Raw genomic sequence first — 24,901 nt, 5'->3', positions numbered from 1 at the left:
ATTCGCATCCTCCCATGACCCTCTACCACTGTGCCAAATTTCACATGGATTGACCAAGTCAGTGAGGAGAAAAACGTGGAACAGACACACAGAGTTTTCGTCATTATATAGTAAGAAAGATTGTTTGTACTATTACGCAAATAATATTAAGCAAAATATGTCACATTACATAATGACCGACACTGAGCCATTATTTAGAGAAAAAGGCCTTCAAAGTTTGCATAATGATGACAGCAAAGATCAAACAAAAGCCTAAAATTACCAAAAATTGAGATGTGTAAATTTCTGTTTATTCTTACATGGGTTGAAGAATGAAATGGACTGGGGGTTAAGGGGAATGATCCCTGCCTCCTGCTGAAAATAAACAAATCGTCTACTGAATAAACTCAACAAATAGGCAGTATTTTCAGTATTATGATGTAATGCAGCAGCGTACTCCGGCAGAAGCTGTTGCTCAATTGCTGTGGGTACAGTCAATGTCAAACACTGTGCTGTTCTTCTTTTATTACTTTCTAATGTATTAAAAGGTGGACAACTAGAATGTAGTAGGAGCGTTACATAGACTACACTGTCAATGTCAATGGTATGTCATAAAAAATGTCACAGTAGGCCTGGGCTACATTATGTCATAAAATTGTCATTATAAATCCATAGTATAGTATCTCATAAAAAGTCACAGTAAAATATGTCATAAAAATGTCATTAAAAAGTCATGGTATGTCATAAAAAAGTCATAGTGTGTGCACTTTTCCTGTGAGACCCTCAATCATATGCTGATTCCCTAATAACCACTGATCTAGACTCATGTTTCAAGTACTCTAAAATGGTTAGTGTAGTTAAGTTTCTACAAATTGTTAGTGTTAATCACTAAGGTTAAATAGGTGATCAACGTGTTAATTCAACTTAATGCTCATTTTGGAAGCTCTGTTTACTCTCTGTGTTCATATAAATTCACTGGATGAAATATTGGTATCATCCTGAGCAGCTTTGCAAACTACATTCTCCAAAATGAGCATAAAGGTGAATCAACGCCTCCCTAAAGCAGTTTCAGTTGTGCACTAGTTGAAGCTTGGTGTAACAAATAACCTGGAAAAGGGTTGTAGTTTGCAGCACAGCATTTTCTTTGCTCTGGGAGGAAGTGTACATGCAATCCAACTCTGATGAATTCACATCTTTGCTGCCGACTTTCTCTGCTGCTGTATCTTGGTATTGATTTGATCCTGTGCCATGATGTATGCCCCGGCTGCATGAGAAACATACGCTCCCCCAGGGAAATGAAGGCTTTCTCACTTGCAAGATCATAGCTGGATGTAACATACTCCACTTACAGAGCTGATGAGCTGGCTGGCCGTCCATCCCATAGAGCCAAAGCTGCTTTAGTCTTGTGATTGAGAGAGTCATTTCTCCACTGATCTTTATTGGTTTACCAAATCCGTTCTTGGCCTTTCATGTGTGTTTCTATTAAGTTGGTTCAAAAGTAATCACTTCAGTAGTTTAACGCCTTCAATACATTTTCCTTTGTTGGATTTTACACACCGGGATGATATCAGATTTGTCAAAGAAAATGCATCGCCACTAAAGCGACCCATTGTCTCTGATTCACGAGGCTCCTGTGAGGTTAGTGATTTACACTAGGAGTTGTTTGGTACCACTGAGGCTCCTCTCATCATAAAATATGCCCTCTCATACGTTGCAAGGGATCATCGTGTCACAGACGGAAAGATTTGATCTGGAGGACCATTGTGTCTCTTGCTATTGAAAGGGGCTTTTGATTGTTCACAGGCATCCTTTTATTAGAGCTTTATTTCCAGCGTTCAGCTCGCAGTATTAAGAGCTCGTCAGCGCTGCCCGCAAATAACGGATGGGAAAACATGGCAATCACACTATATCAGAATGTGCGCTTACAATTTACAAGCACGGTGTATATATAGCTCTTCCTCTTTGAAAGTGAAAGCCGTGTTGTGATTCTTGGAACAAAATGATTACTACTTTCTACACCATACATCAGTTCTCTCTGAATGTCTCTCCTCAGTGTCCTATTTCTTAGCGAATTACCCTGCTTGACTTTAATGTGATCATATATATATATTGTTTTATTGTCACGCTTAATACAGTAAATCTCAGATACATAAAATCACCAGGGGCAGAACAGTTCAGTTGCATGTGAATTTGCACTTGGAGAGAGTGCTGCTGCTGTGAGCCTCGAATCAGTCAGTTTCATTTAACAGGCGTGTCCAATATGGAGAAGCCTCCTTGTGACCTGCTTTCAGTAAAAGTGAGCTTTAATCCATTTTAAGAGAAGACGGGACGGTCCAGATTAGGGAAATGTGGATCACCCAGAGCAGCTAGCTGATGGATCCCATTTCTCACACTCAGGCACACTGGCTCGCAGATAAGATTCGGGGCGTTGTGGCAGGAGCTGTGAGAGATGATGAACATAGAGGTGGGGAGTGAGAGCAGTTTACTGGCAATCACATATCCCCCCCTGGGAGTTCTGGAGTGGAGGATGGGCCTGTATCTTTGCCTCATCTCCTCAATGGATACTCTTTCTTGCTTACGAAACCATTAGAAGCATCCACTTTAGAATTTAATCAGGCTGTTTGAAATGTGACAGTGTCAACAAGACTGAGATATGTTTTTATCTCCATTGCAGTGAGTTTTTGTAGCGTGGGAATGAACAGTCTTCTCCGAATACTTGAGTGTGTTAAAGAAGTCACCGGTATAATGGAGGAAAGATGATAGATAAAGAAAGTGGGACTGCCGCAGAGAGCTTCAGATTAGAGTACAGAAGCAACATCTGTTCAGAATTAGTGGAGCCTCCTACTTGGTGTAATGTGAAATGTACTGTTCTAGAAAACTCATTGTGGTGTGGGTGGTGTGTCCTCTTAAAACTTAGGTCCTTTTTCTAAAATCTTGTAGGTTTCAGAGGTCCCTAGCAGTGTATGTGCTCTTCCGATAACTAAACTTTTCTGGTTAGAAATTGTTTTATTGTAGAATCCCCACCCTTCAAGGAACAGATAAACATTTTATGCTTTCTAGCTGAAAAGCAAATTGAGAAGATCAACACTATTCTCACATCTGTCTGTTAATTACAAGGCTACAGCCAGCATGTGATTAGCTTGGTTTAGCACACCGACTGGAAACAATGGGAAACAGGTTGCCTGGTGTCATTTACTCTGGGGATGCTGGAGACATGTTCCCACCACTTTTTGAAAAGGCCAGTTTTTAAACCTTTTAAAAGCATAATTTGTTGAAAATGGTCTTGCAGTAAAAAAAATGTTAACTATCAAATGAAAATGCTTTTCAGAACTTGTATCCCTCTAGCCCACTGAAAGTGAACTCAGGGCATTGCTGTAAAAGAGCTTAATGCTCAGCCAATTTTCCCTGAATAAACAATGGGTTGAAATACAGGAGAAACAAATGTGCATTGTCCAAAAATGTAACTGAAACATGCATGCCCCAATCAGTAACTTAAACAAATTCTTAAGATTATTTTTGGGGCGTTTTTGCCTTTTAATGATAATACAGCTGAAGACTGACAGGCAAGGTGGGAAAGAGAGGGGGATGACATGCAGCCAAAGGCCGCAGGTTAGAATCGAACCTGGGATGCAGCCAAGGAATCAGGTGTGTTAAGAGGTCACTCCAACTATAGCAAATCCTTGACACAGTTCCCCCTTGTCCAAGTTTTCCATTTTCTCTCTTTGAACATCATAACACATAAGTGCTAAAGTCCTTGGGTTTATAATTGAAATGAATAATGTCTCACTGACATGACATGCACATTTCAACGAGGTTTCCCAGTTACATCAGCTGATCTCAAACAGCCAATCAACTGATGGAGCAGCTAATTGATGACATGATTCCTTTTGATGAAACTAATTGGCAAATCTCATTCAGGGCAGCCTATTTAAACTGCTCTGGCTTGCCCACTGTTGCTGCTTCCTCTGCGAGCTGCACTGCAACCCACCTCCACCCCAGCTCCTCCTTTTCATGCTGTATCTGACTTATCAGTGTCATTTCTGTTTGTCATTGATGCTTCTCTGTTCTGTTCCTGGAGGGTCTTTGCTGCTGCTCTTTACGCCTTAAGGCCAAAACACACCGGCGCTGTACGACGCGCGTCAAAACAGCCGCCCCCATTATTTTCTATTTACAAACCCACACCGGCGGTGGCTCGATGCGCGTTGACGTGTTGCACCGCGGCACTTTACGCTATTGTCCTATTTTTCCAGCGTCGCCGCCCTTGAAAAAGCGCTATTTTGTACTTCCCAGCTTCCCGGACTGGAGTGTGCAATAGAAATCCAGTTGACACCCTGCAGCGCGATGCTTTTTGTGTGTGTTGGGGGCGGCACTTGACTCGCGTCAATGATGCCGCCATCATATGACGCCGCCGGTGTGTTTTGGACTTTAGGCTTTCCATGTAGGCGCATGGAAGGTCAGAAAGGTGTGCTCTCTCTGCCTTTAGGTTTTCCTTGTTTGTACATGGAAGGGCAGAAAAGTTTGCTCTCTCTGCCTTAGGTTTTCCTCGTTTGTGCATGGAAGGGCAGACAGGTTTGCTCTCTCTGCCTTAAGGCTTTCCATGTAGGCGCATGGAAGGGCAGAGAGGTGTGCTCTCTCCACCTTAGGCTTTCTACATAGGCCTAGGAAAAGGCAGAAAGGCCCCAGAACAAAGTCAGACCACCAAATGTAATACTGCAAATGGAAGTTTTCTTTGACTAAAGTGGTCCTGACTGATATATCTGAAAGCATTACAAAATGCCTAAGAGTCTTACTGTGTGATATTCCACTATAGTTTCAAAGTTTTAATTGTGTAATTGTAATTTCATTATTCTTTGTGTATTCTTTGTGTTTTCAAATACAAAGAATGTCTAGACCTCTTAAACTCCCACCTAGATACAAAATCCTGCAGGATACGCCAGGTGTGAAACACACCCTAGGGGGTCGGAAGCCAATACCTGTGGCAGACGAAAGAGTTTGAAAACAATGGGTAGGGGCACTGCTCCCTGCCGCAGACAGAAGGGTGTGAAACACACCGTACGAGGCGTTCCTCAGGTATAAATGTTTAGGCTTTCCTATGCTCTGGGTCTTTCTTCATTCTGACCGCTCGTGTGATGACTGACCTTTTCTTTGCAAAGAAAATAAAAACCTTGTCGGCCGGCAGAAGTCTCTATTTCGTTATGCACCAGCAGCAGAGAATTTCCACAACAATTGCCATCTGGCGCCTGGATTTTGTGTTTTTCTTTACATAAATAAAGACATTTCTACCATAAATTGGTTCATAAAAGTTCACAGGAATGCAGGAAATAAAGTGTTGTGATGATCAGATTTTCTTGTGAAGGACACCCAGACACTTCCAATGTTATAATGAAATCTATGGCCTTAGTAGTATCTGAGGGGCATGCCCTTTTTGGAGCGCCGCTTTTTCCCAACCCACTGTAATTATCTACTCTGACCTCATACTGACCCTTCCATTACATTGCCTAAAATTTGCACATCCTGAAGGCCATTCAAAAAATGTTCTTTTTTATTTGAGCCCTTATGTTGACACCGCTTTTCAATACAAAGTGACACCCTTGTCTAGTTTGGTGAGAATGTTATAAAACATGCCTCCTTCGTTTGCACCTCTAAAGCTTACACATTCACACATTATGTCCTGTTTGTTTGATCTTTTCAGAAACATAAAAATGACAAGTCGCCATTTTGCATTAGGTTGTGTCTTGGCTCTGAGCAGTAGCCAAGCAACCATCGGAGACTAACCTGCTTATTTTTTTGTAGAGATTAAAAATACAAGATGTAATGTGTCAAGTTGTGAGCTTTAGGACTGCTGATAGGCTAATTTTGTGACAGTTGGGCAAGCTAGCTGTTTCCCCATTTCTAGTCTTTGTGCTAAGCTAAGCTAATAGGCTACTGGCTATATTCTAATATAAAGAAGTAAGTGTATTTCCCAAAATGTTGCACTGTCCCTTTAAAAAAAAAAGGATAAAGTGTTTGTCATTCTGCAAACTACATAAACATGTTTTCACAAATATTAAACTCACTCTAAAAATCCTATCTGAGATTCAATTGTTTAGCGTTCGTCCATGTTTTGAAAGACATCAATCAATTTTGGAGTGACAGCAGGTTTCAAGCACATGTTTTCAGTTTGGATGGCAGGGTTACCATTTTGTTTACATCGACAGAATGGATTGCACCTTTATTGCCCTTTCTTAAAATATCTGTATAAATGGGTCAAGCTATTGTGGCTGTGACTCTCTGTGAAATGCGGCTACGGCAGAGAAACAATTTCCCCCCGTCAGCATCGGGCTAAAATTGACCGGTTTCTGGTTCCATTGATGCTGTGAAAGTGCAGGCGTTTACTGCATCACATTGTTTTTGTTCAAACAGAAAAGTAAAATGTATTTACTCTACTCTGCCATGCCTCCTCCCACTCTATTCTCACTATCAAAGACCCCTGTGATAACAGGTCTCCCCGGTATTGTTATCAGTATTCCACTCTAACATTGTTTACCTGAATAAAACACACGGTTGAGGAGAAAAGTTAATCTTCTCTCGAGGGAGTGCTCCTTTGGTTCTTTCACCTTTCTCTATATTTTCAATCTTCCTTTTTTATGAATATTATGATTTTATTTATGTTCCTGTTTCTTCCTGACCCTGTTTTCTTTCTGACTCCTCTTTACCTCCCCTCCCTTTCTTATTCTGTTTCTACCATTTCCTATTTACTTTTATTTCTTCCATTCTCCTATCTTCTGTTTTTTTTTATCTCCTAGGTTGGAGGATCTCTGGGCAATGTTCAAACTGGACTCAAGCAGCATCTGGAACGACTGGATGAGATCTTTGCCGCAAGGTCCGACTACCTGCAAGCTCTGCGCTTCATGCAGTTGATGGTCAACAACGTCATCCGCGAGATGACCACTCTGCCGGATATCAACAAAGCTAATATTGACTTGGCAGCAATTGCTGACCAAACAGCCTTCGTTGAGTATTACAGGTAGGTGGAGCCTCTGTTCCTCCCCTGGGGTGATTGACAGTGTTTTATTTCATCTGTGATTGGCTGAGGTAAACATGCCTCTCAGAATGGCACTATAAGTGATCCAGTCCAGACGCAGAGCAGATGGGATTTTATTGATCCTCCCTCCGGAACACAGACCGGAAAAGCTATTTTCTCCTGATTGCTAAATAAATGAAAGCTGAAATTGAGCTTATTGCCCACTGTGCAGTTTGAGCTTTAATACTTAGCTCTAACAGAATGTTATGCTGTTGCTATTAGACCATAAATGATCTTCTTACCCGCAGACCACTGCTCACATTGATTGTCATTATTATTTTGATGTGGTTTTCTTTTTCGAGAACTGTGTGCTTTTGAAGAGGGAGCTGTGGAAATGTATTGCAAGGCCAAAACTAAAATTCAATAAACAGGAAAATAAATAATAAACCCAATCAACAACAAAGTAGTCCAAATGAATAAAATATCCAGCATTAATTCAGGAGGGGAGTGTTAATTTATGAGGCTCCAAATGCTGCTGCTCCAAACTGTGAGTGTAATTTAATAGCGTCTATATTTCTCAGCACATAAAACTTCATAGTGCTGTTATGCTGTGAAGTTTCACATTTGCAACCTGTTCATTACAGTACTGTAGGAGTATTTTGGAGTAAATTGGAAGGAGAGACCAGCAGAGAACAGATTTAGGGTAGTACGGAGCCTTATGCAGAAGGATTTGTTTGATATACATTATAGACACAAAGTTAATCAGGGAACAGAGCTTATCTGGATGTATGTGTGAGCTAGTGCTATAGTGATTCCAAGTTGATGTCTTCTCATCAAATTCATCCCATAACTCCTGCCTGTCCCAGCAGGTTGCAGCTTTAGAGGACGTAAATTGCAAAGTGCAAAGCTCTCATTCTAAAAAAAACGCATTAAACACTGAAGTGCTATTAATTCTTCAGCTTGATTTCAAGGTTTGATTTTAAGGCAATTGTTAAAACACATGTTGAATCATATTTGTCACCTTTTATTGCATATTATAAAAATGTCAATTCCGCAGTACACGCTGTTGAAATTACAACAAGCCTGTGCCCCCAAAAGTGACAAAATATGTAACACTTATGTAACTGTGAGCAGCATGATGATTAACAACACAGTTTATCGTTGTGTTTACTTGTTATGAGGCTCATCTCCCTGTGTCTACGGACAGTTGTGTTAGTCACCTAGCCCCTGGCTTAATACAAGATAGGCAGTCTTAAATAACCTCCACTGCAGCTCCATTTGTTTTACTTTCTGCCTAAACGGGCATTTCAAAGAAAGTGTTTTTTAAGTGTTTTTGCTTAATATTCATGCATATCTCCTTGACTGTTATAAATTAAATTCCTTCCTTTGTTATGTTTGGTGTTTGTTAAAAGGAGATTTATAGTTTTCAACTGCATAACGAATGTGAAGGAGTTCTACACATGCTGTAGCTTTAGAGGTGCAAAGATAGAATGAGTGTTCAAAGGGACTTCACTGTTGGCATCGAAGTGATCTAAGAAAGCAGATGATTCATGATTTATGACCTCAAGTGTCCATCTTGCTGGAGCAGACAGTAAGTGTGTGTCTGCACAATGATATAGCAAAAATGTCTGCAGAGCTCTTCAAGGTCTGAATCGGACCTTTTATTTGTCTGTGATATAAATGATAAAGCCTGATTGGTTGATAAAATAAGCTGCTTAAGACTTTATTTGTTTAATCTATTTGTTTGATTTGAACATTTTGAGTGGAAATGAGGAATCTTCATGTGTTTTCACTCGTCCCGTCCCATCCTGTTCTCATGAATGCGATATTTCAAGCCTTGGGAGAATTTCCCTCAGATTTGGCACAAACATTCTCTTGGACTCAAGGTTGAACTGATTAGATTTACATTTTCAAAGTTCAAGTTCACAAGTTCACAATCCTCTCATTGTTGTGAATGCAATATCTTAAGAATGCCTTGAGAGAACGTCCTCAAATTTGGCACAAACGTCCACTTGGATTCCAAGTTGAACTAATTAGATTTTCCCAAAAAATTCATATGAACGTCTAATAGGATAAAATGATGAGTGTTGACATTTTATATCCCAAAAGGTCAAAGGTCAGCTTCACTTTGACATCATATGCTCCGCAAAAACACTTTATAGGCCATTATTCAACACCATTACTTACATTTGGTCAGATACTGAATTGGTGACACTAATCTTGGGTGTCCACCTTGACTTTGTCCCTTTGTATAGATCTTCTGTGCTGTAGGTTGAGAATGTGTTTGAAACATCCATGTTTTAGAGCAGTGATTCCCAACTGGTCCAGCCAAGGGGTCCAGATTTGTCCTCAGTCATTTGTTCAAGGTCCACAGAGTTCAGTGTATTCAGACTCATACTTGGGTTGTCATTGAGCTAGTTGGCTGTTTCTGTCATATAGCTCTCCATTGGTCACTCACTCTACAGCAGGGAACGGCACTTCAAAGTAGAAGCTCTCGGCCGGAAATTCATTGTACTTCAAAATAAAGCTTTTTTTTTTTTTCAAACTTGACATGTTTGCAAGTTGTGTCGGTGAAGATTCTCAGTCATCCAAGTCATGGTAATCAAAAGTGCTATATCATAGGCAACTGGACTTGCTTGAGTTTCTTTAAGACATTTCAACTCTCATCCAAGAGGCTTCTTCAGTTCTAACATGCGAGCTCTTAGTTTCAGTGTCGTTAAGGTAACATGTTAGTCGTTGCCCCTTCCCGCCATCTTGTGTGTCGTTTGCGAGTCACTTGCAGTCCATTCAGAATGGACCTAGGACCCTCTTTTGGACCATGACCCACTAGTTGGAAACTGCTGTTTTAGAATATGTAGCTTTTTTGCAGCAACATACTTGAAGCATTGTCTGCTGTCATGACTACATGTGATTCTATACAGACATGGATGTAAACTGTAACTTCACTGGTTGGGGGAGGCACACAACCATGAGGTGATAACTCTTGTTGATATCTAACTTACATACGTGTCTATATTTTCTTCTGCACTTCTCGTTGAGGCAACTGTAGAGATATTAAGTTCCTTTGACCAAGCACAAAAAACCACAGTTGCATCACTGATAGTGTCTTTTTACTGACATATTCCTAGCATTAATTTCATGCATACATATTCCCATATGGTGTGTTGTTCTGTCCTATCATGAGATCAGATCTTCTTTTGGACTACAGTCTCCACTTTGTGCATTCTGACACCAATCTCCTGGGTGTTGATTGAATTTCATGCAGCCATCGAGCTATGAACAGCCTGTGGCAGGGCTTTATTGATGAACAGCAAATGTTACGGCCAGGCCCAGTGTTATTCGAACAAGGGGAAAAATGACACCATTATGTTGTCCAATATTGTGTCCTCCCTTCCCCATTCTGTTTCTGAAATCATCCTGTCCCTGTGGTCAGGGAAACAATCTGCAGTTCTGTTTATGCAGATGAAGTAAAGTGAGTTCTCTTTCAGTGTTTCTCTCCATCCATATGCCCTCCTCTGTGGGCAGAGGAAGAACCAGTCTGTAGTCTGTCAATGTCTGTTTGGGTACATCCAGACTTTGTCACATAGCATGAATGAATCATATTCTCTAGTGACCTTTGGTATACAGATTTACTACATTACTTCACAGTAAGTCCCTGTCCATATACAGCATCTTCAGAATTCACCTGTTTGTGTGACATCCCGAACATCAAAGTCTGTTTTTTTTTCTTTGTCATTGCTAAAAGATTTATGATGCTACCACGTCTTTTGGAGTTAAGAATGAGTCATAAGCATTCCCACGTGGTTTCATTGGTCAGAACACACACACACGCACACACTATTCAAGTCCAAGCTGACTGTAGGCCATTCCTGTGAAGGACATTTTCAGAGCTTAAAAAATTAATGCCTATGGATTTGTGGTGTTGAATTATTAAGCCAACAGGCTGGAAATTACCTGAAACAGATGGGCTCTAACTAGAAGACAAGAATGCTGATATACAGCACTCACAGATCTCACACATTCGGTCTCAAACATATGTTGGGCCAGCACTTCCCGAGGCTTGCACATAAAGTATGCTGTCTGTGAGCGAAAGTGATCAATCAGGGTTGTTATGGTGATGCTTGGTTTTCCTGTCTCGTAGATGGCTGACCTATCTGCTTCTCCTGATCCTGGATCTGGTCATCTGCTTGGCTGTGTGCTTGGGAATGGCCAAGCAGTCTCGATGGCTGCTCATCACGTACGTACCCCGAGTGTGTATGTGTACGTACTTGCTTTTCATCTTGTTTTTCATCTTGTTTCTGAGGCTTTTTATTTTCCCTTAGCAGTCCATATCTGTTCTCATAGGCCTCTGCCGGGATCAGAGACCGCAGACAGGCAGGGCACCAGTCAGCCTCTCTGGCACCATATAGGTCACTCCATTAACAACACCAACGATAGCATTACATCGTCAAATAGCACAGACAATGGCACTGCCCTTATGCCTCTCCTCAGTGACTTGCCTTGTATTTCCACCTACAATTAAAGCAACGTTATAGCGCTATGCTCAATAAAGCTGACCGATCAGTTTGCTGAATATAATTTTCAGATTTGACACTAAAATAGATCAAAACCTTGTTGTTTATTCTCTGAACAATAAAAAAGAAGCTTCCAAAGCTCTGAAAGAAATGGGAAGATTAAGAGGAGGAACGTTTGATTTAGCAAATTGCAGCCATCCATTTAAACCAACACCGATGTCTGACAAGCAAATCCAGAGTCCAGACTTCCCATCCCATTTGGCCAATTTAGTGCAGCCTACGTGTCAGTGTTAGCGGATGATGCCCAGGATTCCTCTTCACATCTCTCTCTGATGGGCCTTACTAATGCCTATTGATCGCACGAGCAGGATGAGCCTGCTCCCTTAACTAATTATTAAGTGCTCTCAGGCTACTTTATTGGTGCTTTCAAGAAGGTCCGAGGAGTGAGTTGAGAACAGAAGCCCTCTGCAACCTCTTTACATCCATCAGGGAGCCATTCCTCCTCTTTTTACTGGTTTATATCCCTCTAATTTACAGCACTTTCTCAAGCTTCTGCCAGTGGTCGCTAAGACATGCTGCTTAATCGTGGGAAGATTTTTTTTATCTTATTTTTTTTCATAAAACACCCCCAGCTGAGCTCTTCACTCTTTCCCGACAAAAGAGGGCGTAAAAGACAAGAGGTCGACAAGCCAATACAAAGTGTGTGGCAGCCTTTGATTGACAGCGACATTGCACTGTGATTGACAGCCATGATCGACAGAGAGTGCAGCCAATTAAGATGTTACTGGTGGGGTCCAGCAGAGCCGAAACGACAAAAGACAGAGATGGAAAGTCCACAGACCTCAAGTATTATCTTTGGTTATGGCCTTTTGAGACCTCTGTTGAACAATTTTCAACTTATATCTGAATAGAATTTTTTTTCTGCAGCTAACAAGTGAATTCAGCCAGGAGTCATGAGTTAATTTATCTTCATATCACTCCATAATGAATTGAATTCCAGCCGTATCGTCTAATCTACGATGCCCCAGTACAAAGTGCGAGCCAGGCCTGTGTCTTTAGGCGGAAGGAGAACAATTCCCGAGCAAACGCTGAAAAGAATAAATCAAATGAGAGAGAAAGAGCTGAAGATCATCGGTACAAAGATCCGCTAATTCATCTGCTTCTCCCCATGTGTCTTTGTCTTTGTCTGGATCTCTCCGTCATCCCCATCTCTCTTTCCCGTTTGCTGTTTTCCTCCAGGATCATGGCTTTTGTCGCGCTGTCTCTGATCCTGAGCTGGGCCTCACTGGGAGCAGGCACTGCTACAGCTGTGGTGAGAAAACACAGTATTTAACCCCTCTTTCTTTAAAAGCTTTCCTCACGTATTGTTTATGCATTCATTTTTTAAACCCAGTTGGTTCTTTTTTAACCCACAGAGTTGAATCCACGGACATCCTGGTGGACAGTGGTTCTTGTATTTAGCTTCCCACCTCATGCAATTACTTCCCGAGGGTTTTACTGTCAATAAGCAGCATGTGTTCTTGGACATCTCTCCTGGTTAAAGAGTGTCTGTATATGTTTGTTTAGTTTACGGCAAGGCGCTTTTCTATGGTCGGTCATGCAGTAAAGCTGATTACAAGTCCCGAGCGTTTTAGGTTTATCAACCCTTAGCCCCGCCGTTGTAAACAAAGCTGTTTCTAGGATTAATTACGAACTCTGCTTTCTTCAAAATCTCTTCTTTTGTTGTGTTCAGCTTTATCTGCCTTTCGGTCCCCCTTATTTCTGACAGATTGTTCCCTCTTCCTGTCTGTGCACCATGTGTTCGGCGCATCTGGGCTTAGGGTGTAATGGAGCTCGTATTAGGGGCACTGTCTGGGGTACACAGAGTATCCCCCTTACTCCCTGCCTTCCTTCAGACCAACTGTCTCCCCTCCCTGATCTCCTTGCCTCCCGCAGATTATCCCATCTGTGCATTATCCCACAGGAATTTACATGTGGACAGCTGTTTTCCGTGAGGCAGAGGGGGGAACAGAATGTTGCAGAGGTGGGGTTGACAGCTGATTTTAAGCTGAATTTAACCACACAGGTGTGAAATAGACATATCTTCCGGTTCTCTGTGATTGCAGAGCTTCTTTGCAGTTTTAAAGCCTGATTACCAATATCTGAGGCTTAGTTTAACCCATTATATTAGAAGACAACCCCATTAAAACCAAAACATGCATCTCTTCTGTCACTGTCAGTCAGTTCCATCACAGATAAGCTAAGGCAAATTTGCTGAATAACTGTACCTGCCTGGTTATTAATAGGCTGGCCGTCCTCCATACAGAAGTGGATGCATCAAAGAACGTGGTCGTCAGTAAAAGAATCTGAATATGGGACAGTATGCAAAACAAGTAAACTTGTTGCACCTGTACATCATTACTCAAAAACTGTGCGGTTCGAAAACATGGTGCATCTTGAAAGGAAGGTAGATAGTGGTGGTGTCCTAGAAAATGCTCATAAATTTATACATATTTGATGAGACGGAGCATAAACAAAATGTCCCCGGTAGTATAATGAGATAGAGATGAAGGGTAACATCCTAGCAGTGCCTAACACACACACACACACACACACACACACACACATTGCTGTACAGTTACCGCTGACAACAAATGTCATGTGATGGCAGTGGTGTTTAGAGATATATTGGTAATCCGAGGTGGAATAAGCGTAAAACTACAAAGCAGAAACGAATGTTGTGTTTTGTTTCTTCCTGGATTTCATTAATCATCGCTTTGTGGAGTCGGTCGAGCTTTGCTTTACAACAACAGTTTGTGGAAAGATACTTTCTGATTGGAGCTGACATGAAAAGCAGTGGACACAAGACTAGATTGGAAATGAATGGCACGAGGCTTTGATGTATGAGTCTGCGTCACAGCAGATTTCCTGATCCCTTTGAACTTGATCAATTTCAACAGCGGCCTGTTATTTCCTCTGTCTCTTAATTATGCATGTGCATGAGGAATTATTTAGTTACTTTTGTTATTTGCCCTTTTATTTGGTGCCTTCTTTTTCCTGCTCGAGGAAAGACTAAGTGCACAGAGGCTGCGTGACCTTAACCCTTATTAGTTTATGCATGCACACATCCAGGTCTCCATGGATGAATGTGAGAGCATGGAAATATTTAGTAGATTTCACCCGTGGTCAGCAAAGCGAGTAATGCTGTACATGGTCAATATAGCCTGAGATCTGTTCCTTCATACCACACATTTTTCTTTGCGTGTGTGTTTTTTTAATGCATGTGTGTGTATCTATTTGTGTGTGTGTGTGTGTGTGTGTGCATGTCTGCGGGCACTTTCATTTGGCTCACAGTCAAACAACGCTAAAAATCTTGTAAAGCAAATACTTTGTGTTGTTGAGAGATTGTCTAAAAGCGCTCAGTGCAAATTTAGTGTAGTTGCAGCACAAGAAATTGTATCTCATTCATAAATAAATACAGCACTCTTTCTGGTTGTGCATACTTGCATAGATTACAGCGTGCTGTTGTTTTCCTACAGGGCACCAGTGACTTTTGTGTTTCTCCAGACAAGTTTATTGTTAACCAAACCAAGGATTTCCTCAGCGCAGGTAATTTATCTCTACAAACAGAATTGCACAGACACAAGCTCTCTGTCACTGAATGTTTCGACACAATGCTAATCTCTCTATTTCTCTCCCCCTCCAGATGTTGCACACTATTATTTGTTCTGCAGCCCGAATCTACCAAACCCTTTCCAACAGGTATCGACGAAACGTCCAAAGTCTCAGCTGTCTGCTTACACGTGTAGTTGTTTACCGAGAGTCACAAACTGGAAAATGTATTGCTATTTTAAAATGAGTTTTTCCTTGTTAGACGCCAGGCTGCTTAGATCATTATCGGGCCCTAATCGGATCGGTTCTGAAAAATGATCCCCCAACACTAATTTAATTACTTCAAGTGATAAACTTTGATCAAAGAATATTCCTTTTTTCATATGTGGGTCTCCAAAAATTAGCCGTATCTTTTACCCTGTGCATAATCTCAGCCTTGGGGTATTCTCACTGGCAGCATTTTTTAGTTATTTATTCAGTTTACTGTATATCATGCATAAAGGCAGCTAGTGTTTAAAGGCAACTGGAAAATCTTGAGGAAATAGGAAGAGGAATTAAGAATCCTGAATTATTTCTATGTATAAAGACATCTGCCCATCACTTTTTGCATTGATGCTTCAGCAAAGAAAGACCTAGATACCTCAGACATTCCAAAGAGGCCAATTATTGGTGCTCAAAATGCAGGTGCATTAAAAGTGGCTCAAAAATAACTGTAGAGATGATACAGTTGCACACAAAACCCTTGCGATGTGAGCATCACAACCCCGGAATATAATTGATGGCTGCTATTCATGAAACACTTATTTCCGAGGCCTGCAGATTCAGCCATATAACCTTGTAAAATAAAGAAAACACTCCAGTTGTCTTTCATTGTATTTCTCACTTAGCATTGGTTTACACCTGTGTATCTTTTGCCGAAGCCGTTATGGCTCGGCAATAAATTCTTGCACGAGGCAGTTAACAGTTAACGTCGACTTTGTGTACAAGACCAGGTGCGCCACATGATAATGTTTTTAAATTCATGAACCGGACGATGAAGTCGGCCTCCGCGATCGCCTAATCTATCACTGAACCCAGTGTGAAGTTGTGGAGCACAGAGTGTGAATTTATGGCCACTTACTAATGACGAGGCTTTCTTTCTTGAGTAATGCGCCACCTTCTCACCATGCACAGTTCAACACTTGCATGTTATCATGCAATTTATGATGGTGTGATCCTGCAGCTTCGTATTATTCATACACAGGATTCTTTCATGAATAGCACTGTAAATGTATGGCATGTATAAAGGGAATTTGTCAAGGATAAACCCATGACCAGTAATTATTAAAACCTGCATGCTTAGTTAATGTCACCGCATCCATTTAGGGATTAAAATGACGCCTGTTAAGTAGGTAAGGATAATCTATTCCTCCGATGGCCTAGTTGATATAAATATTGCTCTTTTGTTTGTGCTTGCAATGTGGTTGGTGGGAATGGGAGGAGGGACAGTGACTGGTGGGCGAGACGGTTTGTGGCGAAGGATAATCTGGGCCCACGTATCAGTCTGGAAAGAAATGTGTCCTCTGTTAAGCGCATTATAAAGCCTTCTTTGACACCAAATTACTTGTTGACATGCTGCTCCCAAACAATGCTCCCCTTAATGTGATCCTCTCTTTGTTTGTTGTGGATGTCTGTGCGTGTGATGTCGGTGGGCGATTATGTTTACGCAGTCTTTGACAATCTGCCAGCGTTCTTTGACCACCATACAAATTCAGATCCAGGGCTTGCTGCAGGTCTCGGTACCCATCTTCCCCACAGCTGAGGTAAGTGTGGCTGGCAGACGGACTATTACACCAGACTGTGGAAAAATGTGTATCATTCTTTCGTCTCTTTTAAACCCTTTTTTTAATATATACAGAGAGACCTTTTGGGGATCCAGCGACTGCTGAACTCCACCGAGTTCAGTCTACACCAGTTAACAGCCTTGCTCGACTGCCGTGGGCTACATAAGGTAAGGTCAGATTCCGACCAGGACACTTTTTAATAAGTCTGCTTTGTAACATAGCTCAAAGCTGCTTAGAGGACCAACCTGACTGATTTTTCAACCATATCTCTAACATGTTTATACACTTTATTGCAATTGTCAATACACATTGTATCAGCCAGACCAGCTCTATTCACCACCCCCAGTTTTTCTCACTGTAAAATCTAACTTTACACCTGCAACTTTCAGATTGTCAGAGTTGTATCTGTAAAGGGAATAAGGCATCTCAGTGCTGAAATGAGTCTTTCTCGCTGCTGTGATTGCAACACAGGATGTAGGCTTTTCGATCAATAGAGCCTTCATATACACAGTATACAGCATGTGCCGCAACTGTGTCATTCTTTTAAAAACAGAATAGAGATGAGGTTAGGTGGAGGGTGGGAGACTGTATTCAGAATATCAGCAGGGTGGTAACTTGGCCGCAAAACAGTTTGTATCATATCTTATGAAAGATTCTGCACATGGTCCATATGATAGCTTATGTCAGGTCATGTTTAGTATAAGAACTGTGGTTGGGCATCCAGCGTGATGTGATGACGTGACGTTAAAATAACTTAACGCTGACTTTTGGTTTTACACGGAACACGAGCAGCAGGCTCCCGGGTCAAAGTCCTGTGTTTGTTTGACCCTCCCATCAACCCCAACCACCTCCCTCTGCAGCCTTTGCAACTCTTTATACTTTGTCACCTGACTTCCTCCTTTTCTCCTGTCATTTTGGGAGGACAGCCTGCAGCCTGATCACAGCCTCCTGCCTTACGATTGCGTGGGTTATAAACACATTATAGTGCAGTACTTTTTGGGTATAAAGCGGTGCAAAGATAATGTTTTTATTAGCATCGCCCTGGTTCCTGGTAAAAGCTAATGTTAATGTTAGGCTATAAATGAACTACACCATGGTAAGATGACTTTAAACCCACCACCACAACAAGGCTATTAAAGTCATGCCCGACATGATGATGTTCTCTAGTGTTATGTAGCCAATTGTAAGTGATTGCCTTTTTCAAGACATGTAAAAGCGTCAAAAATTCATAAGTGGGGTATTTACTGACATACTTTGAGTCGTAAAACAAAAAGAGAACGTCTCTTGAGCTTGTTTTAACCGCAGACCTTATTTCAGGCATCAAACCATAAAACCTATTCAAAAAACCCATTGACTTCGAGACGAGGGAACCAGAAGTGCAGCTCATTTCTGAGGTTTTAGACTCATTCCTGCAGCACTCTATAAGTAAGAACAGTGAATGAGAACAGCCTGATTTGGTGGATGTCCAGTCAACATGAATGCCAGTCATGACATTTACATTAAAAGTGAGGATGTTCGAAGAGACTCAGTAACTCTGACAACACACACAACCAGGGCAACAAGCGAAACAAACAAAGAATGCATTTTAAACATGCATGTCATCAGAGTAACATGAGGGTTTCTGTGGAAAAAGACTACATTGTGTTTGTGTGTATAAAGTGCATGTGAAGGCATGGGCTGAGCATTTCTGTCACTGTGGTCCCCCCCCCCCCCACATCAGCTACATTAAGAGAGACAGTAAGAGTTCACATTTCAAACAGCGATCTAATGTTGTTTAGAGTCCTAAGATAGACGTAATCTGCCTTTAAAATGAATTACTTGACTGAAAGTGAATTCAATGTCCCCAAAAAGTGACATAAATAAACATGTTTTTGTCCATCAGTGTGCCCATGTCATGTTTGTCTGTAAATTCCATAACTCAAATCACCCTTTTTCAACCTGCAATAGTACTGAGTTCTGATAAAAGGGACTGTATTTGTGAAAAGTAATGTTTTACGGGAAACTGTCAATAACCGACTGTACTTTGTGCGTCCATTCTTCTAGGACTACCTGGATGCCCTAATGGGTGTGTGCTATGATGGGGTGGAAGGGCTCCTCTACCTCTCTTTGTTTTCCCTTCTGGCTGCCTGTGCACTCTCTGCCATGCTGTGCGCGATTTTCAGAGTGTGGACACTAATGGGCAGCAGGTCAGAACCAAGCAACCCCCTTATCCCATTACGCACTGCCCACAATGCACTCCTGGAAAGTGTTAACACATGCACTCTCTCTGTTCCTGTTTTTGTTTGTGTGTTACGTGTGTGCGTGTGTGTGTGTGTGTGTATACCACTTTCATCCAGGGACAAAGAGTATGACGACATAGATGAGGAGGACCCATTTAACCCCCAAGCCCGGCGGATATCCTACAACCCCAGAAGGTCCAACATCCACAGTTTCTGTAGCTATACCAGCAGCCTCGGCAGCCAGGCCAGCCTTCACCCGCCTCCGCAGTCTGCCTCTAATACCATACCACCTCCTGAATACATGTAAGCTGAATAGATGACGACAGCATGGTCGTGTTTGTGTGTTTCATTGCTTACTTCTCTTCTTTCCCTCTCCGTCACAGGAATCAGTCCATGCTGTTTGGAGGGAGTCCTCGGTATGAGAATGTGCCGCTCATAGGGAGAGGATCCCCACCCCCCTCGGTGCGTTGGCCCTATGAGGCTCTAGTGTCCCTAGTGTGATGACGATGATGATGGCACTACTGACCCCGAAAATGCTGCAATACTCACAGAAAGCATGCATAGCAGCACCATGAACACAATACATATAAAATTGCACTGTGTCAACACTGACTGAGGAGAATAATGTGATGGAAGACTGCTCTCTGCTGGCCATAGACTGAAATGCATGCATTTTTTTTAGCCTAGTGCCATCACACACTGTCGCTACTAACCTCTGAACATATGCTCGTGTTTGCTTCACCACTGACTTGGATCTTATTTCTAATTCTTGCAAAGCATTTGTAAGACTATGCAATATGTCTGTGTGAAATAACCATGGCTTTTTGTCAGATAAAGAAAGTGCAACTATCTAGTTTTAATAGTAGATCTCACAAGCTGCTTTTCAATCTAACACTAGAGATCTGTTTTGCGTTTCCACCGCAGACAGTACTTTAAAATGTAGACAAGATTGTTACTTGATAGTAGTTTTGTCACTGCTCCATCCAGCTTTTGCTGTATTTCCTCTTCAATGATGCAGAGGAACGTCTGCACCTTGCTTTTTGTCCATGGAACAGGAGTGCACGCCAACATTACCGAACAAAAAAGAGCAGGCTGAGGTGTTTGGAGCAGGGGTGTAGTGCTGCCGGAGCACACAGGAATGAGGCGCCGCCAAATGAGGGAATAGAATAAGTGCAGTGGGCATAAACCGGGTGACATTCGTTTACATTTTTCAAGTGCTTGATGATCCAACTATTAGCTAAGCGTATGTCATGCAAGAGAGCCAATGAAAACAAATGGCATGGACATCATGTTGATACTTAAGTTGTGTTAATTGAATAATAGTGTCAGCTCATGCATTGAGTAACATGCAGGAGATGGTGAATTACCTGATTGGTAACACTTTACTTGAAGGTATCTACATAAGGGTGACATGACACTTTCATAACTATGACATGACACTGTCATGAACATTATGTACATGTCATAAACATTTATGACTGCTGTCATTAAGTGTCATTCGGATTTTGTAACGACAAGTTGACATTGTTTGGGTTGTCTTGATTATGACAACTTGACATTAATCAAAGTGACATTACCAGAAGTTGTCTTTGTCATGACAAGCTGACATTAAATTGGTTTGGGATGTCCTTACTATGACAACTTGACATTAACATAAAGACATCTTCTGGTAATGTCATCCTGGTTAATGTCAACTTGTCATAATAAGGACATCCCAAACAAATTTAATGTCAGCTTGTCATGACAAAGACAACTTCTGATAATGTCGCTTTGATTAATGTCAAGTTGTCATAATCAAGACAACCCAAACAATGTCAACTTGTCATTACAAAAACTGAATGACACTTAATGACAGCAGTCATAAACGTTTATGACATGTACATAACCGTGTCATGTCATAGTTATGGCAATGTCATGTCACTCTTATGTAGATAACTTCTTATCTTATAAAGATGACAGGCAGCACAACATCCTTTCATTTTGTAGTTATAGTTGACTAATGTATGTAAACTTGCCACTATAGGAACAATGGTTATAGTCCACTGTAGTCTGACCTAGAGTGTTGATTCTCTATTGACCAATCAACAGACTGCAGTGTTTCTAGCTCCACATTTTAGTATCAGATCACTGTGCTTAGTACCTCAACAAGGGAGTGACAGAAAAATAGGTCAGAATGAAGTGATCCTGTTGGTATATCCACAACTTTTGCAAACTAAACACAAAAATAGCCATTCTAATGTGTAATGAACTGAACTGCTCGGTGGAAACGAGGCTTTAGTCTAAAAGCGTGTGGTGTGTCTCCAGAGCTACATGATAGATGACGCTGATAAATCCACAGTTAAGGTTTCTTTTCGTTCAAGTTTCTCTTCTGTTAAGTTTTCTGTGTGCATGGCTGACTCAGTGCTTGAACTGCATTCACAGCGAACCAAAGGCTTGAAAACACCTTCTGAGGCAAAGAAAAAGAGAGAATGTGGACCATTGTTTAAAATTTAAGTCTGCCTCCGTGAGACACATCCTTAACAGACACCTGTGTGTTTCATTTGTTTGTGTACCTGAGAGAACTTATTTATTTATTCATTTTTGTGAATCAGCTCTGCAATGCATTTTACTTTTGCTTTTATTTAAGCGGTTTTTCAAAAACAGGTATCTTATCTGCTGAATATTAACCAGTGTTTTATAACTAACCCTTTTGTTATTTTCATTCTTTTACTCAGACATTTAAAAACCGTAAGTTTTTTTCTTGTTGTCAAACTTCTTCCTGATTTGTTTGGTTTCATTTTCATTCCACTCCTTGACACAAAGTCTGGGCTTACGTGTGTAATGATGCTTGCGATGCAAAATGTTTTAACCCCAAAAAAAACCTTAAAGCTCAGCTGTGTGACCTCTGACCTTCTGGCACTGTTTTTATGTGAGTGTAACTTATTCTGTGACCCCTGACTCGCCCTCTGTCTGCTCTTCACCTGCTCTTTAAAGGAACAGTGTGTAGGATTTAGTGGCATCTAGTGGTGAGAATTGCAGATTGCAACCAGCTGAAACTTCTCACATATGAACTCTCGTTTAGAATTCCTTCTTTATCCGCAGAGGTTTCTTCCTCTTCAAAACAAAGGGACCAGGTTATTAAAATTGGTCGCAACACTGAACAAAGCAGTTTCACGTTACAAATCAATGTTTCTCTGATGCTGTTTAGCTCATCGCAGACATGCGGCTAGCCCAGCACCTGCTAATGTGTGCTCACCTTTTTTATCTGGTGACTTAAGATCCAGACGTTCAGGAGGTTTTTACCAGGAGCCAAATTATCTGCAGAGGTCTCTTTCCCTCCACAATAAACACAGCTGGTGATTTAAATTGGTTAAAACACTGAAATAAACAGTTTCATGTTAAAATTCAGTGTTTTTCTAATGCTGTTCGGCTGCTTACTTTGGTGGCCGGCGCAAAAATGCAAATGGCCGTATTTAGAGCCAGTGTTTGGTTTGTCCGTTCAGGGCTACTGTAGGAACATGATGCTGCAACATGGCAACCTCCGTAGAAGAGGACCTGCTCCCTATGTAGATATAAACAGCTCATTCTAAGCTAACGAAAACAGTACGATTCCTATTTCTGGGTGATTATACACCAAAGAAAACATACTTACTATAGTCCATTTCTGCCAGTATATCCCCCTAAATTCTACGCACTGGACCTTTAATTCCCCGGCAACATTAAAGTACCATCCCCAGATTCCACAACCTTTTAATGAAAGAACAGCTCATCCTCTGAGCTTGAATCAGATCATCATTTTAATGTTTAATTTGATTTGATTATAAAATGTTTTTCAAATGCAGATGTGCTAAATTGTGTTTTCCAATCATTTCCCTTGCAGTACTCGCCCAGTATGAGGACCACCTATCTATCTATGACTGACGCCCAGATCAGACACTTCGGGACTGACTTCCAGGTGTAGCCTGCAACCTACTGAATCCTTTTCAGAGAAACACTGTCTGAGACTCTGGGCTCTCACCGAGGCGGCTGTCTTCATGGTGTACTCCTGTTTACTGGAGCTGCAGCTGCTGTCCCACTCTGAGACGTGAAAGCAGGCCACACGAGGCATTGACCTCAGTAACTCACCAATGCAGTGCTGCAAAAGCCCAGCACGCAGTTGTTAACAGAGACGGCCTGTATGGGTTCGTCTCAAGACTGCTGTTGATGTTGTCATGTATGGAAACACTGTTACTCCAACGTTAGCATTGATATGAGCCACGTTAAGAGCCTGATTGGATGAAAAATGTTTGTCGCTTTTTCCTGTATTCTGATGGCCTGCATGGATACAATCTTTGATACTGTCAGTATTTTGATATGAAGTAAGATGGCTGAGTATTACCCATAGACCTATCATCACGGCATTTTGATTTTTGCAAAATCCCCCTTGGCTGCAACTTAACTACTTCATTTTTTAGACCTTTGTGTGACTTTTAATGGTGTTAAGTACTTACCACACCATATTTTAAACCTTTTCTAAATGATAAGAAAAAGAAACCATATTATATGGTGTGGTTTTGTTGTGAAGAGCCAAAGATGCTACTAAGTTGATATCTGTGATCGGTTTTATCTTTCTAGATAACTGTCACAGGTTTAAGCATCTCATCGTTCTGTATTCATGTATGACCTGCTGATCAGGGATGAGTCAAATAGTCGTAGCTGAGAGGTGTATTATTGTTTTGCTACATGTGGAGACCATAGCAGTTGCATGTGGGTAAAATCCCCGAGACAAAATAAGCACAACAGAATGGGATTTAATTCACCTCCAAGCATTTATCTCTGTGCTGTAGAGCAGTTGGTAAAATATAAACTGAATTTGTAGAAATTTGAGGTTTGCTCTCAGATCCATCTGCCCCCAGAGAAACTGTTTTCTTCAGCGCTGGAGAAATCTGCTGTGTGCTGTTTGTTGTTTTGGATAATGTATCAAATAAACTCATGTTTGACCATAAATGCTGTATTCAGACGTGTGTGTTATTGTGTCATTATTTTTCTACTTACTATTTATGATTGCTCTTTTTTTTACTCTCTAACAGCCCAATGATCAGTAGAAATGGGTTTAGGCTAATTAGGATTTTTAGTGTCCAGTATTTAAGGATGCCGCAGCGGGCAGTGTCCTCAGCCAGTATCATACATCTCCACTCCATAAAACATTTTACAAAAAGCTGTAAGAGAGATGTCAGCAATGACAGCAGGCTGGGCTCTGTCCTGGAGTACACCTGTGCATCGTCATCATTTCGCACACCTTACTAAAATGAGATTTTCAGTGAGTTTAAACAGGGTGGATCATGAGGCAATTAGCCCTGGGGCACGGATATGCAAATGGCCCCAATGCTGTCATTTTGTGATCATTGTCTGTCTCCCTTTGGTTGCTTTATGTCTCCCTTTGGTTGCTTTATGTCTCCCTTTGGTTGCTTTATGTCTCCCTTTGGTTGCTTTATATCTCTTTGTAGTTCTGTGTAGTGTCTCTGTGGTTGTTTTGTGTTTCTTTGTGGTTATTTTGCCTGGTTTGTAGTCATGTAGTGTCTCTTTGTGGTTGTTTTGTGTCTTTGTGTGGTTGTTTTGCCTCATTTTGTAGTTATTTTGTGTGTCTTTGTGGTTGTTTGTGTCTCTTGTAGTTATTTTGTGACTCTTTGTGGTTGTTTTGTGTATCTGTGGTTGTTTTTGTCTCTTTTTGTAGTTGTTTTGTGTCTCTTTGTGGTTGTTTTGTGTTTCTTTGTGGTTGTTTTGCCTCTGTTGGTAGTTATTTTGTTTCTTTTT

At 41.2% G+C, this 24,901-nt stretch overlaps 1 protein-coding gene across 1 annotated transcript in view; it reads left to right on the top strand.

Moving 5' to 3' along the window:
- Positions 1-24,088, top strand: part of ttyh2l (tweety homolog 2, like) — a 37,080-nt gene extending 12,992 nt beyond the window's left edge. Inside the window, exons 4-14 of the mRNA XM_050070061.1 lie at positions 6,765-6,985; positions 11,124-11,219; positions 12,736-12,808; positions 15,015-15,084; positions 15,182-15,237; positions 16,797-16,889; positions 16,985-17,077; positions 18,954-19,096; positions 19,247-19,432; positions 19,513-19,591; positions 22,989-24,088. Coding sequence (XP_049926018.1) covers positions 6,765-6,985; positions 11,124-11,219; positions 12,736-12,808; positions 15,015-15,084; positions 15,182-15,237; positions 16,797-16,889; positions 16,985-17,077; positions 18,954-19,096; positions 19,247-19,432; positions 19,513-19,591; positions 22,989-23,069 — 1,191 coding nt within the window. The 3' untranslated portion in view covers positions 23,070-24,088. The remainder of the gene's footprint in view (positions 1-6,764; positions 6,986-11,123; positions 11,220-12,735; positions 12,809-15,014; positions 15,085-15,181; positions 15,238-16,796; positions 16,890-16,984; positions 17,078-18,953; positions 19,097-19,246; positions 19,433-19,512; positions 19,592-22,988) is intronic.
- Positions 24,089-24,901: the final 813 nt, after the last annotated feature.

Source organism: Epinephelus moara, chromosome 18 (genome assembly GCF_006386435.1).
Source record: "Epinephelus moara isolate mb chromosome 18, YSFRI_EMoa_1.0, whole genome shotgun sequence".
In the NCBI taxonomy this organism is placed as follows: Eukaryota; Metazoa; Chordata; class Actinopteri; order Perciformes; family Serranidae; genus Epinephelus; species Epinephelus moara.
Note: the sequence above shows the minus strand (reverse complement) of the source record. Positions and strands in the feature narration are given on the sequence as shown.